The sequence below is a fragment of the Megalobrama amblycephala genome, linkage group LG10, assembly GCF_018812025.1.
Source record: "Megalobrama amblycephala isolate DHTTF-2021 linkage group LG10, ASM1881202v1, whole genome shotgun sequence".
Classification (NCBI taxonomy): domain Eukaryota; kingdom Metazoa; phylum Chordata; class Actinopteri; order Cypriniformes; family Xenocyprididae; genus Megalobrama; species Megalobrama amblycephala.
In genome coordinates this window covers 7,004,911-7,020,297 of record NC_063053.1, presented here as the reverse complement: position 1 = coordinate 7,020,297, position 15,387 = coordinate 7,004,911, and the positions used below count along the sequence as shown (strand labels likewise).

The following is a 15,387-nucleotide window of genomic DNA, read 5'->3' as shown; positions in this document are numbered from 1 at the left end:
AAACGTTATTTCAAGAACTTTGCCCAAGTATTGTTATTATGTTTTGTTACTTTAGATTAATTTATTGAGAACTGTCGATACAAAATTAAAATGTGCATTTACTGTAATTTAAAACAAGTTTTATCATGATGCCATTGTCTTGACGATCTGCTCCAGATTCAGAAAACTACATAAATATTAGAGAAAAATTCCTAATTTAGTGGCCAATTTTTAAATTTAAGCAAAATAAACAAAATAACCTTAAACTAAAGAGGTGTAATGTCCTGTAATTTATGTAGCTCCTAGAGTACTATTTAACTGAAGTCCTAGTTTAAAATAATAAGATAACAATCACATTTAGCTGAATATTTTAGCTAATAAACATTTTGGTGACCAAACACTATTGTTACAGCAGCAGATATGTGTAGGAAATTTAGTAATTGCCAACACATACCATCTTATTTAGTTTTAGAGAGGGCATAGGAGTAAAGAAAGATGTAAATACAAAACAGTTGAAACCATAAAAATATTTATTTTTAGGATCTAAAAAATATCTAATCACAAGTTTGTACAGGTTTAGGCCACATGTCTGTTCAGATCATCTATTTGTGATTCAGTTGAGATGCACCGTTCAAGTCTTACAGGGTTAGTTCACCCAAAAATGAAAATAATGTCATGTATTACTCACCCTCATGTCGTTCTACACCCGTAAGACCTTCATTCATCTTCAGAACACAAATTAAGATATGGTTGATGAAATCTGATGAGGCCTCTATTGAGAGCAATGCCATTGTAAATCTCAAGGTCCATAAAGGTACTAAAAACATATTTAAATCAATTCATGTGAGTTCAGTGGTTCAATCAATATTATAAAGCAACGAGAATACTTTTTGTGCGCCAAAAAAACAAAATAACGACTTTATTCAACAATATCTAGTGATGACCGTTCGTAACGCTCCGAAGCAGTGTTTTGAAATTGGCCATCACATGATATTGTTAAAAAAAATTATTTTGGTTTTTTTGGTGCACAAAAAGTATTCTCGTCACTTTATAATATTAAGATTGAACTACTGAACTCACATGAACTTATTCAAATATGTTTTAAGTACCTTTATGGATCTTGAGAGTTACAATGATATTGATCTCAATAGAGGCCTCACTGAGCCATCGGATTTAATCAAAATATCTTAATTTGTGTTCAGAAGATGAACGAAGGTCTTACGGGTGTAGAACAACATGAGGGTGAGTAATAAATGACATTATTTTCATTTTTGGGTGAACTAACCCTTTAACAACACAAAAGTGCTCTTGCAAGGTTCAAATGTCAAATGTGTATTTAACAAAAATTCCTGCTGTTTCCCTCTGGGGTCATTCAAACAAACTAGGGAATAAACTCTCTTTACTTCTCTATACTTCTCTCTTTAAAAAAAAAAAAAAAAAAATCTCAAGTCAGGGAGTTACAGGTGCCAAATCTCAGACTTTAAGATGCCTGCAGAACATCTAACAATCCCAGTCACAGCTTCCACCTTTATACAGTTCATAATGACCTCATTCACAGGTGTTCTCCTCCCTTTCTTTTTTGGCTCATCCCTAAACTCTTGCCACAATTATTTCATTATCCTCTTGGCTTCTCCCCAATGGTGCACCCACAGTCCACCCCCTAAAATAAATTCTATGATTATTACCTCACTCCGCAAGAATTTACTTCAAAGGTTTCCCAATACTGACAGAAAGCATTAAGCCAAAAAGAATGCAGACGTAATATCTCTGTACAGTGGAAAAGTACCTGTACATGTTCAGTGATAAACTAAACAGTGAGCCTACATAGACTTGCAGTTTCTTATTTCTGCTCATAGTTCTCCAAAGCTATTCTACAAAACTACACTGTATTTGTAATAAAAATATAAAATATCAATCCAACATACCAGTACTTATAGATTATTCCAGTATTTATATTTTTCCTCAGTATTTAAATACATTGATCTGATATTAAGGCATAGTTTTTGCATTTTATTTTGTAAATAAATAGTGTCCATTAAATTTGCAACGTCATAATAAACAGAATGGGGAAAAGGTGTTTACATTAAAATATGTTATAAATGCAGTCGTCTTATTTTATTTAAAAATTATAAAATTATTTCTCTCGTCTCAACTGCACCACGTGGTGCAGCATGAGCGTCGTACGCATCCGTCTAGAAGTAGGTGCGCATGCGCGTAAGCGGGCACTGTCTGTGCAAAGGTGGAGACGAATCTTGAGAAAACACTAGGATTGGAAGGAATGTAAAACCATTTAGAAGTTACTTAAATATTTTATAATTTAGAATTACTTAACATATATAAATATATTCGCTAAAATGTCAAGAAAGAACACCATGGGACCTGGTAAGTATCGCTCTGCTTTTTTCATGACGTCTACCAAAACTTCGCCATGCAAACACATGTAGTTTTAACAACAGTAGAGAAGACGTGTCGTTTAACAATACAGGCCTGGAACTTGTGCAGAGGCTCTGAAAGAGTTAACCATTTCTGTTTTTATTCATGCGGTCTCGTTAATCTAGTATATTTTATGTTTTTGTATATCTCAAACTTTAACAGTATACGAAAGAGAAGCCATGTTTTGATCACATACAGCAGGTCTGAGACACACATCACACTATTAGTGTGTATCTGTGTTTAAGTAAGTCATGTTCAAACTTTTAAAAAATGATTTTCAAATGATTCTTTCAGAATACTTCCGGCTGCGTGACGATGAGCGCCTCCAGCGGACTCACGTGAGTCATTACGTTTCTGTGCATTAATTGTTCACATGCATCTGCGTTATTTTAATTCTAATTATTTTGGGGTGGTTGGATTGAATCCGTAATTTCTATTTTTCTGTGCTGCCTTTTTTTTTAGGAGGCTATGGTGGATTTCATCAATGATAGACAGCAAAACCGCAGCATCTTAGATGCTTTAAGTTTTGGTTATGGATTTGGTAAGAAATGTCTTTATTTTACTCAAACATGACCTAATAGTCATATATGGACACTTATTTAAACCCTATATAATAGGGCTGGTCTAAAATTCAAATTTGGCTATTATTGCAATTGCAATCATTTAAAACTACTCCAAATATTGTTTGTTCTAAGTGCTCTAAATGCAAAAAAGAAAATATGCATTCACACATCACAATGATTCAATCCATTCTGAGGAACAAAAAGAAGTCCTGCCCTTTCAATATGTCACAATAGGGGCAGAAAAGACTAACGCAACTTCCATTTCATGCTGACTTCAATAAAGTTTTTTTAAAAATATATTTTCTTCGTTTTAAGGAAGGAGATGAACTGGTTCACAATATTTTCATAACTGTAGTGTTTTTCCCATTTATTATTTCCACTTAAAGGGTTAGTTCACCCAAAAATGAAAATTCTGTCATTAATTACTCACCTTCATGTTGTTCCACACCTGTAAGACCTTCGTTCATCTTCAGAACACAAATTAAGATATTTTTGATAAAATCCGATGGCTGAGTGAGGCCTGCATTGAGAGCAAGATAATTAACACTTTCAAACGCCCAGAAAGCTACTAAAGACATATTTAAAACAGGTCATGTGACTACAGTGGTTCAACCTTAATGTTATGAAGCGACGAGAATACTTCTTATGCGCCAAAAAAACTAAATAATGACTTTTCAACAATATCTAGTGATGGGCGATTTCAAAACACACTTCATGAAGCTTTGTGAAACTTTAGTTTCGAATCAGTGATTCAGAGCGTGAATCAAACATCCAAAGTCATGCCCCCCAGTGGTGAATCATTGAAATTTCGAAACGCTTATGACGTCATTTACTGAAATCACATGACTTTGGCAGTTTGATACACGTTCCGAACCACTGATTTGAAACAAAAGATTCGTAAAGCTTCGAAGCCTCATGAAGGATTTTATCAAAAATATCTTAATTTGTCTTAGAGGTGTGGAACAACATGAGGGCGAGTACTTAATGTTAGAATTTTCATTTTTGGGTGAACTAACCCTTTAATGAACTTTAGGTTTGTGTGGCATTTAAACAAATTGTTTTTGTATTGAAGTTCCAGAACTGGACCACTTTGCAGCTCAGTTTACAGGGTATGAAGATTCATCTGATGAGGATTATTATGATTATGACGACGATAACGATAAGTATGGCATTCGTACAAACAACAGATACTGTGGCTTTTCTCGCAACTTCCTTGATAGAGGCCTGCCAAAACCATCCAAACACTTAACAGCTGAGGTTTGTGTCAAACACCTGTGATTCACTCGTTATTTTGTTTTATTTAGCTTTTTATTTAACATTACTATTTACATTCTTTTTAGGAAGCAGAAAGAAATGCAAAAGTGCTAGTAGATGAAGAGGAAAAACTTAAGAAAAAGGCAGAGAAGAAGAAACAGAAAAAGATGGTGAGGGCATACATGAAAAAAAGTCTTTTTGTCTGATCATCATAAGCAGGAATATTTTAATTTACATTTTTCTGAAATATAACAGAGACAGAAAGAGAGACGTCGGCTGGAAAAATTAGAGAAGGAGAATGCAGATAAAGGAAAAAATAAACCGGTGAGAGAAAATACGTTATTGTTTGTGACTGCTATGTTGTATGGTTTAAGTATTAGTAAAAATGATGCTGCAGTTTATGGTCACTCATCATACCTCCTTCATTTTGAGTTTGTCTCACTGAAAGGACACAGACTTAATTTTATCTTGGTGTGTTTCTTTGTTTTAAGGTACAAGTTGACCCTGGACCAGAAAAGACTAAACATGCAGATAAAAATGAAAATGAAAATAAAGTTAAAAACAAAAATTGTTCATCTGTGCCTTCTGGTCCTCAACGCACCTCAGCACCTGTGCAGAGCAGTGATAGCAGTAGCGATGAGGAAGATGATGAAGAGGAAGAGTCAACTATAGAACCAGAGGTGGGCAATATGACAAGGATTAGTTCACTTCAGAATTAAAATTTCCTGATAATTTCATGTCATCCAAGATGTTTGTCTGTCTGTCTTAAGTTGAAATGAAATTAAGGTTTTTGAGGAAAACATTCCAGGATTTTTCTCCATATAGTGGACCTCAATGGCTGCCAACAGTTTGAAGGTCCAAATTGCAGTTTTAGTGCAGCTTCAAAGGACTCTACACAATCCCAGCCGAGGGATAAGGGTCTTAACTAGTGAAATGATCGGTTATTTTCTAAAAAAAAAAAAAATTAAAATGATATACTTTTTAACCACAAATGCTCATCTTGCACTAGCTCTGCAATGCACCACACATTACGTAATCATGTTGGAAAGGTCACACATGACGTTGCCGGAAGTAACGCGGAAGGGCGAAAAACTCGCCCTACTTGTTTTGCTTGACTTAGTCTTTGCATGCTCGCTTTGTAAACACTTTCTCGCTCAGTACTTCTGCCTACGTCACGTGTGACCTTTCCAACGTGATGATCGCATTGCAGAGCTAGTGCAAGACGAGCATTTGTGGTTATGTGTATAATTTTTGTTGTTGTGTTTTTTTTTTTTTTAAGAAAGTGACCGATCGTTTCACTAGACAAGACCCTTATTCCTTGTCTGGGATCGTGTAGAGACCTTTGAAGCTGCACCGAAACTGCAATTTGGACCTTCAAACCGTTGGTAGCCATTGAAGTTCTGGAATGTTTTCCTCAAAAACCTTAATTTTTTTTTGACTGAAGAAAGAAAGACATAAACATCTTGGATGACACGGGGTGAGTAAATTATCAGGAAATGTAATTCTTTAATCCTTAATGTCCCTTGTCGTTTTCAAAAGTGATATGTTTTTTAGATGATATATATTTTTTTAGAGCTCTTCACTCAGTGGAAAATGCTGATTTTCATGATGGTGTTTTATGTGTGTCTTAGGAGCTTGATATGAATAGCTGTTTCGTGTCAAACGCAGCTGCTATCGCTAAGCGCAAACTAGAACAAAAACCCAAACCTGACAAGAAACCTCAAGCAAACTCAAGAAAACAGCGTGGGTCAGATGAGAAAGTCACCACTACACCACAAAAACAGGTTGGAAAGGATTGAATGTAGGAAAATTGTGAGGGTTTTGATATTTGGAGTGTCTGTTTGCACTGAGTGTGAATAGCCTGTCTTGTTGGCAAAGGCTGTTTACACTAACTCCACCTACCAATGTCTGGTTGGGCCACACAAGTTTAAAAAAGACGTGTGCTACTCAGCATCTGCAGTGGCGTAGAGGGTATGGGTCAGGGAAGTAGCTTTGGATCAGAAAGGCATTTATTTTCAATAAAAATGAAGAAAATATTTTAAAAGTGGAAATAAAGTGCTTAACACATGTTTAATAATAAGGTAGGTGTAGGGAAGGCTTTATTTTCCCAATAAGGCAGCATCCATTCAATAATTTTAATAAATAATTTGCAATCTGTTATTGCATCCTAATGTACAACATACTGAGGTGCACATAGTATCTGCCACTATTTATAAGTATAAATGGCATCTAACAACTATTTGCACTTAGTGTAAATAAGTGTATTGCTAAGAAAATATGCTATTTCATGCTTTTATGCTATCTAATTGCTATTTACACTTCGTGTACATAGCATCTATCGCTATTTGCACTTAGCGTAGCATGCTTTGATATATTTTGTTCGGGGAAGGTTCTTGGGATGATAGTAAGAAACTCATCAGCCTTTATTGTGTTTCATCTGTGTGCTCTGAAATGCAAGTAATTTATGATGTAGGAAAAAAGAGCCACAGTGGTTTCCTCAATTGCAGCAACTTCCATTTCTATTACTGTTTTTCTGCACAAATTTCACAGGAAGTGATGATTTTGTTCTCTTGAACACACAGAGAGATAAAAATTGCAAAAAATGGCAAGGCTGTTTAAGTAGCCCTAAGCAGCTCTGATAGGAGTAGAAGTGAAACTTTTGTCTCAAAGTTAATGTTTACCAAAATGTGTACATAAGAGATTGCAGAACAGGATGCAGTAGCACAGATTTTCACACGATGATGATGAAATTGTACTTGAATAGAACTGTTTTGATTAATGTACAAATTCTCACTTATATGTCAAGGCAAATTAATTGTGTATGGGAATTTTCTGCATTATTCCCATGGAACGTTGCCTATATATTGATATCATGACTAAATGGCTCTATACCAGCAATCATGTGCTGGGTGACCAGATGGAGGCATGTCAATAAACAGGATATTCACATGTTAGATTTCCCTTGTTGCCTTCCCACCTCTAAAAACCACATGACAAAGCAGCAATGTTTCAGACACACCCATTGTATAGATATAGATATAGATGTATATTCTTCAAGCGTCCTGGAGATTTTGCCACAGTTCTTCTGGATTTAGTCTGTCTCAGTTTTTTCTGTTTCTTCATGTAATCACAAACAGACTCGATGAGATACCGGCTGTTGTTTTATATGGAAATTATACTTCCTACTGACACACTAAAGCAAAAGATAAATAACTGGCTGAACACCTTTTTTTTTTGTTGTTGGTGAAAATACTAACATGCCAATAAGGTGTATCCACTAGCTGCTTTAAGCTCTACAGCTTATCTCATCCTTATGGACTACACCAGATTTGCCAGTTTTTGCTATGAGATGTTACTCCTCTCTTCCAACTAGATACTTGCAATGTCTTACATTATGGACATTGCAGTTTATTGCTCTGTTCACATCTGAAGTCTTCATGCCTCCAGCAGCAGGATTATAGCATGTTCATGCACGTGATCAGGGACCTTCCTTCAGGTGTTTTTCAGAGTCGGTAGAAAGGTCTCTTTAATGTCTTGAGTTATTGTAACTGTGACCTTAATTGTCTACCACATGTTAACTGTTAGTGTCTGTTCCACTGTAAAACTTTACAAGATTTTACAAAATTATCTTTAAAGGTGCCCTAGATTCAAAATTTGAATTTACCTTGGCATAGTTGAATAACAAGAGTTCAGTACATGGAAAAGACATACAGTGAGTCTCAAACTCCATTGCTTTCTCTTTCTTATGTAAATCTAATTTGTTTAAAAGACCTCCGGAAAACAGGCGAATCTCAACATAACACTGACTGTTACGTGACAGTCGGGGCGTACGCCCCCAATATTTGCATATGCCAGCTCATGATTGAGGCATAACACAAGAGCAGTTAGTATTACACAAGGGCAGAACGTCTGGATGTGCACAGCTGAATAATCAGACTAGGTAAGCAAGCAAGGAAAACAGCGAAAAATGGCAGATGGAGCAATAATAACTGACATGATCCATGATAACATGATATTTTTAGTGATATTTGTAAATTGTCTTTCTAAATGTTTCGTTAGCATGTTGTTAATGTACTGTTAAATGTGGTTAAAGTTACCATTGTTTCTTACTGTATTCACGGAAACAAGAGAGCCGTCGCTATTTTCATTTTTAAACACTTGCAGTCTGTATAATTCATAAACACAACTTCATTCTTTATAAATCTCTCCAACAGTGTAGCATTAGCCGTTAGCCACGGAGCACAGCCTCAAACTCATAGAGAATCAAATATAAACATCAAAATAAATACTTTACTCACATGATTCGATGTATGCACACAGCATGGATGACAAACATCTTGTAAAGATCCATTTGAGGGTTATATTAGCTGTGTGAACTTTGTAAATGTGCAGTAATATAATCGAGAGCTCATGTGGAAGGGAGCACGCGAATTAAAGGGGCGGCGCGCTGAAAAAATCAGTGCATAGTTAATGATGCCCCAAAATAGGCAGTTAAAAAATTAATTTAAAAAAAATCTATGGGGTATTTTGAGCTGAACCTTCACAGACACATTCAGGAGACACCTTAGACTTATATTACATCTTATGAAAAAGCATTCTTGGGCACCTTTAAAATACAGAATCATGGAAAAGGGACTTTTATTTGTTGCTGAGTTTATAAATTGAAATGAATACTTTTATTCAGCAAGGATGCATTTAATCACTCAAAATTGACAAAGACTTTTACATTGTTTCAAAATAAATCACGTAAATGCTGTTCTTTTGAACTTAGTATTCATTAAAGAATGCTAAAAAATTATCACTGTTTTCACAAAAATATTAAGCAGCCCAGCTGTTTTCAACATTGATAATAAGTTTCTTGAGCACCAAACCAGCATATTAAAATATTTTCTGAAGGATCATGTGGCACAGATAATTCAGCTTTGCTATCACAGGAATAAATTGTTTTACAATATATCAAAATAGTATTAAACTGTAACAATATTCCACGCCATTACTGTTTTTACTGTATTTTTGATCAAATATATGCAGCCTTGGTGAGCATAAGAGGCTTAATTACCATATGCTTGAAAAAGAATCTTTACATAACCATAATCCTTTTGAGCTATTTTTTGAAGCAGCCAATTCTTGACACATTATGCATTCCCATAACATTAAATTATTTCTCATTCTCATAGATTGATAACAAGGAGGAGGTTAAGTCAGAGGAGACTGTCAATGCAAATTATTTTATTACAAGAAGCGTGGAGATGGCAGGTGAGTGGAGTTTTTCTTTAAAAATGGTTTAGCCATGAAACGTCCTCCTAATTCCCACGTCTTTTCTGTAGTTATAGGTAACCAGTTTGCCGCCTCAGGAAACCTCGAGATGGCTGTGAAATATTTTACAGATGCTATAAAATACAACCCTAAAGAATATAAGTAAGAGTCCATGCCAACAGTTTCAACTAAAACATAAGTTATGAATAAACTAGTTATAAATCAAGCACAGCATGTCTTTGAAGAGGTTGCATTTATAATGTGTTTGTGTGTCTGTCTTTGGTGCAGGTTGTTCGGGAATCGTTCTTACTGCTATGAAAAAATGTTGGAATATGAGAAGGCTTTAACCGATGCTGATATTGCTCTTTCTATGGACCCCAAATGGATTAAAGGGCTTTACAGAAAAGGCAAAGCGCTGGTTGGGCTGAAGGTACTAAAACCTTTTACAAGTGTCATCCATCAGTACAGACTGACCTGCGAATGCCCCTCTGCTACTTTATCCTCACACAATCTTGTTGTTTCCACTTCGGTCAGAGATATTATGAAGCCAGACTTACATATGGTGAAGTGTTAAAACTGGACAGCACATGTAAGGATGCAGCTGAGGAGATGATGAGGGTGCAGCTCATGCAGCTTATGGTGAGTGGATTTGAGTAACTAATGGGCCACACTTTGTTATAGTGCTGATACTGCTTGAATGTTGTCAGAAGCTGCATACTGGATTTAAGTTGGCCATTTGTTATAAATCACCTGAATGAGCATATCGAAATATGCTTGCTGCTTCAACAGGAAATGGGATTCACCAAAGAGCAGAGTTCAAATGCACTTATTCTTCATGGAACTGTAGAAAAAGCCTTAGAAAGTCTCTCCGGGCTATCAGGTATGATAATACATATACATATCAGGGTCAGAAATCAACTTTTCCAGTCACTGGATATATTTGCCCCGGCCCCCCTGGGTATTAATAAGTAATTTTTATATTAAATTAAATTTGAAAGTGATTTCTTGGAGCATTTTTTTTTTTTTTTTATAATTCTCTTTTAAAAAATATATAATTGTTTTTGTATCCTGTATTAAAATTTGATAAATTAATTCACTCAGAATACTCTAGTCTTTTACTAATAAAATTTGATCAACAAAAGCCATCTTTACGGTGGATCTGATATCATGTTTATTTACACTTACACACAGACTGTTTAATGCTGCTTTAATATGGCATAAATGTATTTACACAACAATTGTATAATTGAGATTAATGTAATTTTAAATAGCATTCATAAAGTATATAAATTATAAAATTTTAAAACGGTAACTCATTACAGGGTATGGCTGCAATATTATTATTGTAGATTATTGTCCTTGATATTTAAAAAATGATTAATGGAGTACATTACAAACATTTTTGTTTGTGGAGAAACTGTATATAATTTTAGTCTACACAGGCAAAACAAGCTTTGAACCATTTATGGATTATTTTTAATTTATCTGTTACTGAAGGGGCTTTTTTTTTTCCCTGTATCTTGAATTTTGGGGGGCATTTATGTGCACTCAGAAAGACACTGATTTCCATTTTATAATATATAATATGACAGACCAACTCAAAAAAGAGTAATTAATTCAGATTGCATCAATAACTCTCTGTTCTTTTCAGGTTTAACCCCTGTCCTAGTTCCCAGAGAAAGTGAGTTTATGACTGTAGAGCGTCACCCACAACCTCCAGCTAAATTCCCTCTCAGACCTCTTCCTCAGAATCAGCCTCAATTCAGCATGCCAGCCGCTGCTCCAGTTCGCCGTCAAGCCCCGTAAGACGCTCACGTACAGGCTTTCATGATACAACCTTTCACCTTAAAATCACCTGAATCCTGATGTGTCTTTCATCCCTATACAGAGAGCTATTCCCTATCTGGGTCGGAGATCTGGTGCCTTCTATAACAGAGGCTAAACTTTATAAGTTATTCAGCTTGTAAGTGACCATTTGTTTTGAAAGCGGCAAAATCAGTAAAATGTTTAATTGTGTATTGATGTGATGGAGCTTATTTTAAGCAATATAACTTATCTTTGTGTAACAGTGTTGGACAAGTCCATAGTGTAAGAGTGTTACAAATGAGACACTGTGCATTTGTTAACTACACCAACAAGGAGGACTGTGAAAAAGCCATACAAGACTTCCATGTAAGTATTTTTGCTCTGTTGCTTTGTTCAGTTGAATGTTAAACATGCTGGGTACAATACAGCTGCTTATAATATGTTTAACCCTTGTCAGGTGATATTGGAGGTCAAATGAAGATCTTGCAGTGGGGGATGGAATAAATGTTGTCTTTTTAATGAGAGGAAACATTATAGTTTTTTTTTTTTTTTTTGTGTGTGTGTGTGTGTATTGCAGGGTTATGCCATTGATGGGACAACTCTAGTGGTGCGCTATCCTGATAGGATTCACACACGTCTTGGAGTGTCCAGAGATGCATCTACAGAGTCCCCAGGGAAGACCGAGTGAGTAAACTTGCTGATTTTGAATTGTGTTGCAGGCTATTTACACTAGCCCCACCTACAAATAACTGGTTAAACCAGACAAACTTAAGAAAGAAACCTGTAAGATCACAGGAATAGTGGTGTGGGGATTAAGGATAGTGACTTTACCTTTTGTCGCAACCAACCCAATTCAAATCTGCCTTTTTCCGATCCCATTCTTCATTTTCCCATCGCATATCGGAGGTGTTTATTTGACAAAAAAAGAACATTTTCGAAAAATAAAGTGGCTAAAAGGGTATTTAAAATACATATCGTTGAAATTTGATATGATGTCCTTGCATTAATTGGACATGACGTATGCAGCTCATATTGTTAAGCCCAAAGAATATTTTTTTTTTTTTGATGATTACTAGCATATATGTATAGCTGAACACAAAGCCTTTCAAAGTATACTCTATATACAACCGTGGCTTTCTTCCTGAACCTTTGAGGACACCTTTACTGATCAGCAGGTTCAGTGTGGTTAGGTGTACGGGAGGGCTTTAGGGACAAGTAATGTCCTAATAAGGCAGTATCCATTGATGAATTTAATAAATATAGTCATTCAATGAATGGTATTGCATGCTGTTTTACAATGTATTACAATACACTGCGGTGCAAATAGTATTTGCACAGTAGTATAAATCGCATCTAACAGTACTTATACTTAGTGCAAAGAAAATACTGCTATTTTCACTTAGTGCAAATAGCCTCTGCCTAATAATTGTTTACATGGTAATTTGAAATTTTTGTCTTTACTTTTTTCCTCAGGAAACAACCTGATGAATGTTATTTTTGGAGGACAACTGGCTGCTTAAAGAATGACCGCTGCACTTACAAGCATATTCCAGAAAACAAGGGCGTTGACCGCCACAAAGCCAAACCACACCCCTGATTCACAGCACACTGACAGAGGGATTTAAACCTCTCAAAATCAGTGTAATTAGTTGGATACAGTAAAAATTTCACATGCATAAAACAATGTGGGGCTATCGTGTTTGGTCATTCATCTGGATATTTCATCATTTTTGTCTACAAATAGTTAGTCTTACTATCAGTCTATACACAAGTTAAAGAGAGTTTGAGTTTGGACAAACGGGTATGATGGCTGTGATTTAATCAACTTAATTTGTCCCACAAAATAGTATGTTCCCTTTTACTCAGTAAGTCAGTTATTGGTTTTAATGTTTCGACAGTGGCGTGAAGCTTTATATTTATTTTTAAGGCTGTCCAAAGTTTAATACATGGTCACTGCAAATATCTCCTTTTTTTTTTTTTAACTATTGGGAAGAATATTTGCCTTATTATGACCCTGTCTGAGGGTTTCAAACCATAAGTGTTGTCTCTCTCTGAGAGGTTTTATTTGGACTGATTCTAACCTGCAGGTTTTACCTGCTTCTGTAAAAGTTGAAATGTGTCATGAGTTGAATTCAAATCTCTCCACGCCACGTCTGTTATAAAAACTATTTGGCGTAAACAGTATTATATCATACATCTTGATGAGGAAAAGTTTGCATTAAATTGTAATTGATTTCCAGTGATATACCTGTAAAGCAATGCAAAATTACTCTCTAATACAATAAAAGTTGCCCTGAAAAATGGGAAAATCTTGAATTTTCTTTTTCTTTTTTTTTTCTTTTTTTTCATTTAATCAGTAATATCTGTTACCTACTATTCTGGCTCATTTTCCATTCTAGTGCAATCACAAAACAAACTGATACTGATATACGTAGACTGACTTTTTTCTGCACTTCAGCTCATTTAAACGAAAATGTATATTAAGGTTCATTAGACCTTCAAAACCCTTATAATTAAAAGGGAAAATATTGTGTAATAATGTTTAGCTTTAATCTGTGAATGATTGCTTCTCCAAATAATGAGAAATTGAATGTCAAAACAGTAAAAGATTACAAGACTTGAGCCTAATTAATGTTTGAGTCTGTCAGTCTGTGTAAACTGACTGGTGTAAATGGATACTCAAGTCAAGTCTACTTAATGCAACTTTTACAGTGATAAACAGGAAAATAATGATCAATTATTTTCATAAAGATTATTCAACTTAAGACAGTTCAATGTTGATACTGATGCTGAATTTCTGTTCACTGGTTTCCCAGTAATGTGGAAATAATGACATTTGTTTCTGACATTTTCTATTGGAAACAAAAAATTGCAGGCACATATAGTCACAAAGATGAGCATCAACTCAGTTCTATGAAGGTTGTGTTTTTTTTTTTTTTTTTTTGTATGTTGTATACAATTTAAGTATGAAGGGGAATGTATTTAGATACTACTTGTAGCACATTTGAACCCATAGTGTACTACAAGTGGTAGCTAAATATATTTTTTAAATACAGAGATAGTATATTAAAAGCACATTTTAGTTCATATTTCATGGTGTCTCAAAATAGCAGTACACTTAGATGTTCTTAAAATGATCTTAAGTAGTACTAAAGAAGAATTTTTAGTATATTAAGTTCAAAATTAGTGCGTGAAAATAGAGCACTTTAAATACATTATAGAAGTGTACTTTTTTTTTTTCACCTGGGATGATACACTGAGTTCCTTCAGTGTATTTAATAAATGTTTTGTTTTAGTTTTACTCCTGTTTAATTTTGCTACCGCAATTTTGAATTCTGACGACCACTACCTCTTGACGTGACGTAGATGCAAAGTAATCGGTTTAACGCGTTTACATGGCAGAATTTTTATTTTGTTCGGTTTATAGAAAAGTTTATCTCACCCCTCTCAAACTGATTACAATTTAATTTGGTTTGGGCATTTTTATTCCGATTGAGGTGTTTATATGGAGCATTTTCATTCAGATTGGATTTTTAAACGGATTACAATGCTCCATGTAAACGCACAATGTCTTTAATACCTTTCTGGACCTCAAAAGGTGCAATGACATTGCTGCCTACGTGAGGTTCAGAAACCCTCGGATTTCATCAAAAATATCATAATTTTTGTTCCGAAGATGAACGAAGGTGGTGTAGAACGACATGAGGGTGAGTAATTATTAATGACAGAATTTTCATTTTTGGGGTTAACTAACCCTGGGACAGAGAGAACTCTGATTGGCTGCTCAGTTTAGCGAATGAGAAAACGAGCAAACGTTCTGATTAAAAATCATGACGCCACAAACAGAATGTTCTAATTTTACGTCATCTTGCCTGAGCTTTCCATTGCGCGAATATTTTCATAATAACATAAGCTGAGTGGAATAAAGAACTAGATTTAGAAATATTCTTAATATACAGTTCTTTTTTTGTTGCTGTTGTTATTTCTTGTATTTCTATCTATCTATCTATCTATCTATCTATCTATCTATCTATCTATCTATCTATCTATATATATGTATATTTGTTTATTCTTATTTTGTTTATGCATTATATAC

General features: G+C 34.9%; 1 protein-coding gene across 2 annotated transcripts; it reads left to right on the top strand.

The window, feature by feature from the left end:
• The first annotated feature begins 2,143 nt into the window (after positions 1 to 2,143).
• On the top strand, positions 2,144 to 13,607 carry si:dkey-33c12.4 (uncharacterized protein LOC560112 homolog). Of its 2 annotated transcripts, none has more exons than XM_048204214.1 (18): positions 2,144 to 2,361; positions 2,707 to 2,750; positions 2,875 to 2,953; positions 4,054 to 4,232; positions 4,316 to 4,399; positions 4,485 to 4,553; positions 4,721 to 4,909; positions 5,861 to 6,013; positions 9,407 to 9,485; positions 9,557 to 9,647; positions 9,774 to 9,915; positions 10,020 to 10,124; positions 10,275 to 10,365; positions 11,137 to 11,287; positions 11,374 to 11,448; positions 11,555 to 11,657; positions 11,869 to 11,975; positions 12,765 to 13,607. In XM_048204214.1, exons 1-18 carry the CDS (start codon positions 2,334 to 2,336, stop codon positions 12,886 to 12,888), a joined length of 1,893 nt encoding a protein of 630 aa, XP_048060171.1. In that variant the 5' UTR covers positions 2,144 to 2,333; the 3' UTR covers positions 12,889 to 13,607. The 2 variants fall into 2 exon arrangements, with proteins under 2 accessions (XP_048060171.1, XP_048060170.1); XM_048204213.1 differs by having other exon boundaries at positions 2,145 to 2,361; positions 4,048 to 4,232.
• Positions 13,608 to 15,387: the final 1,780 nt, after the last annotated feature.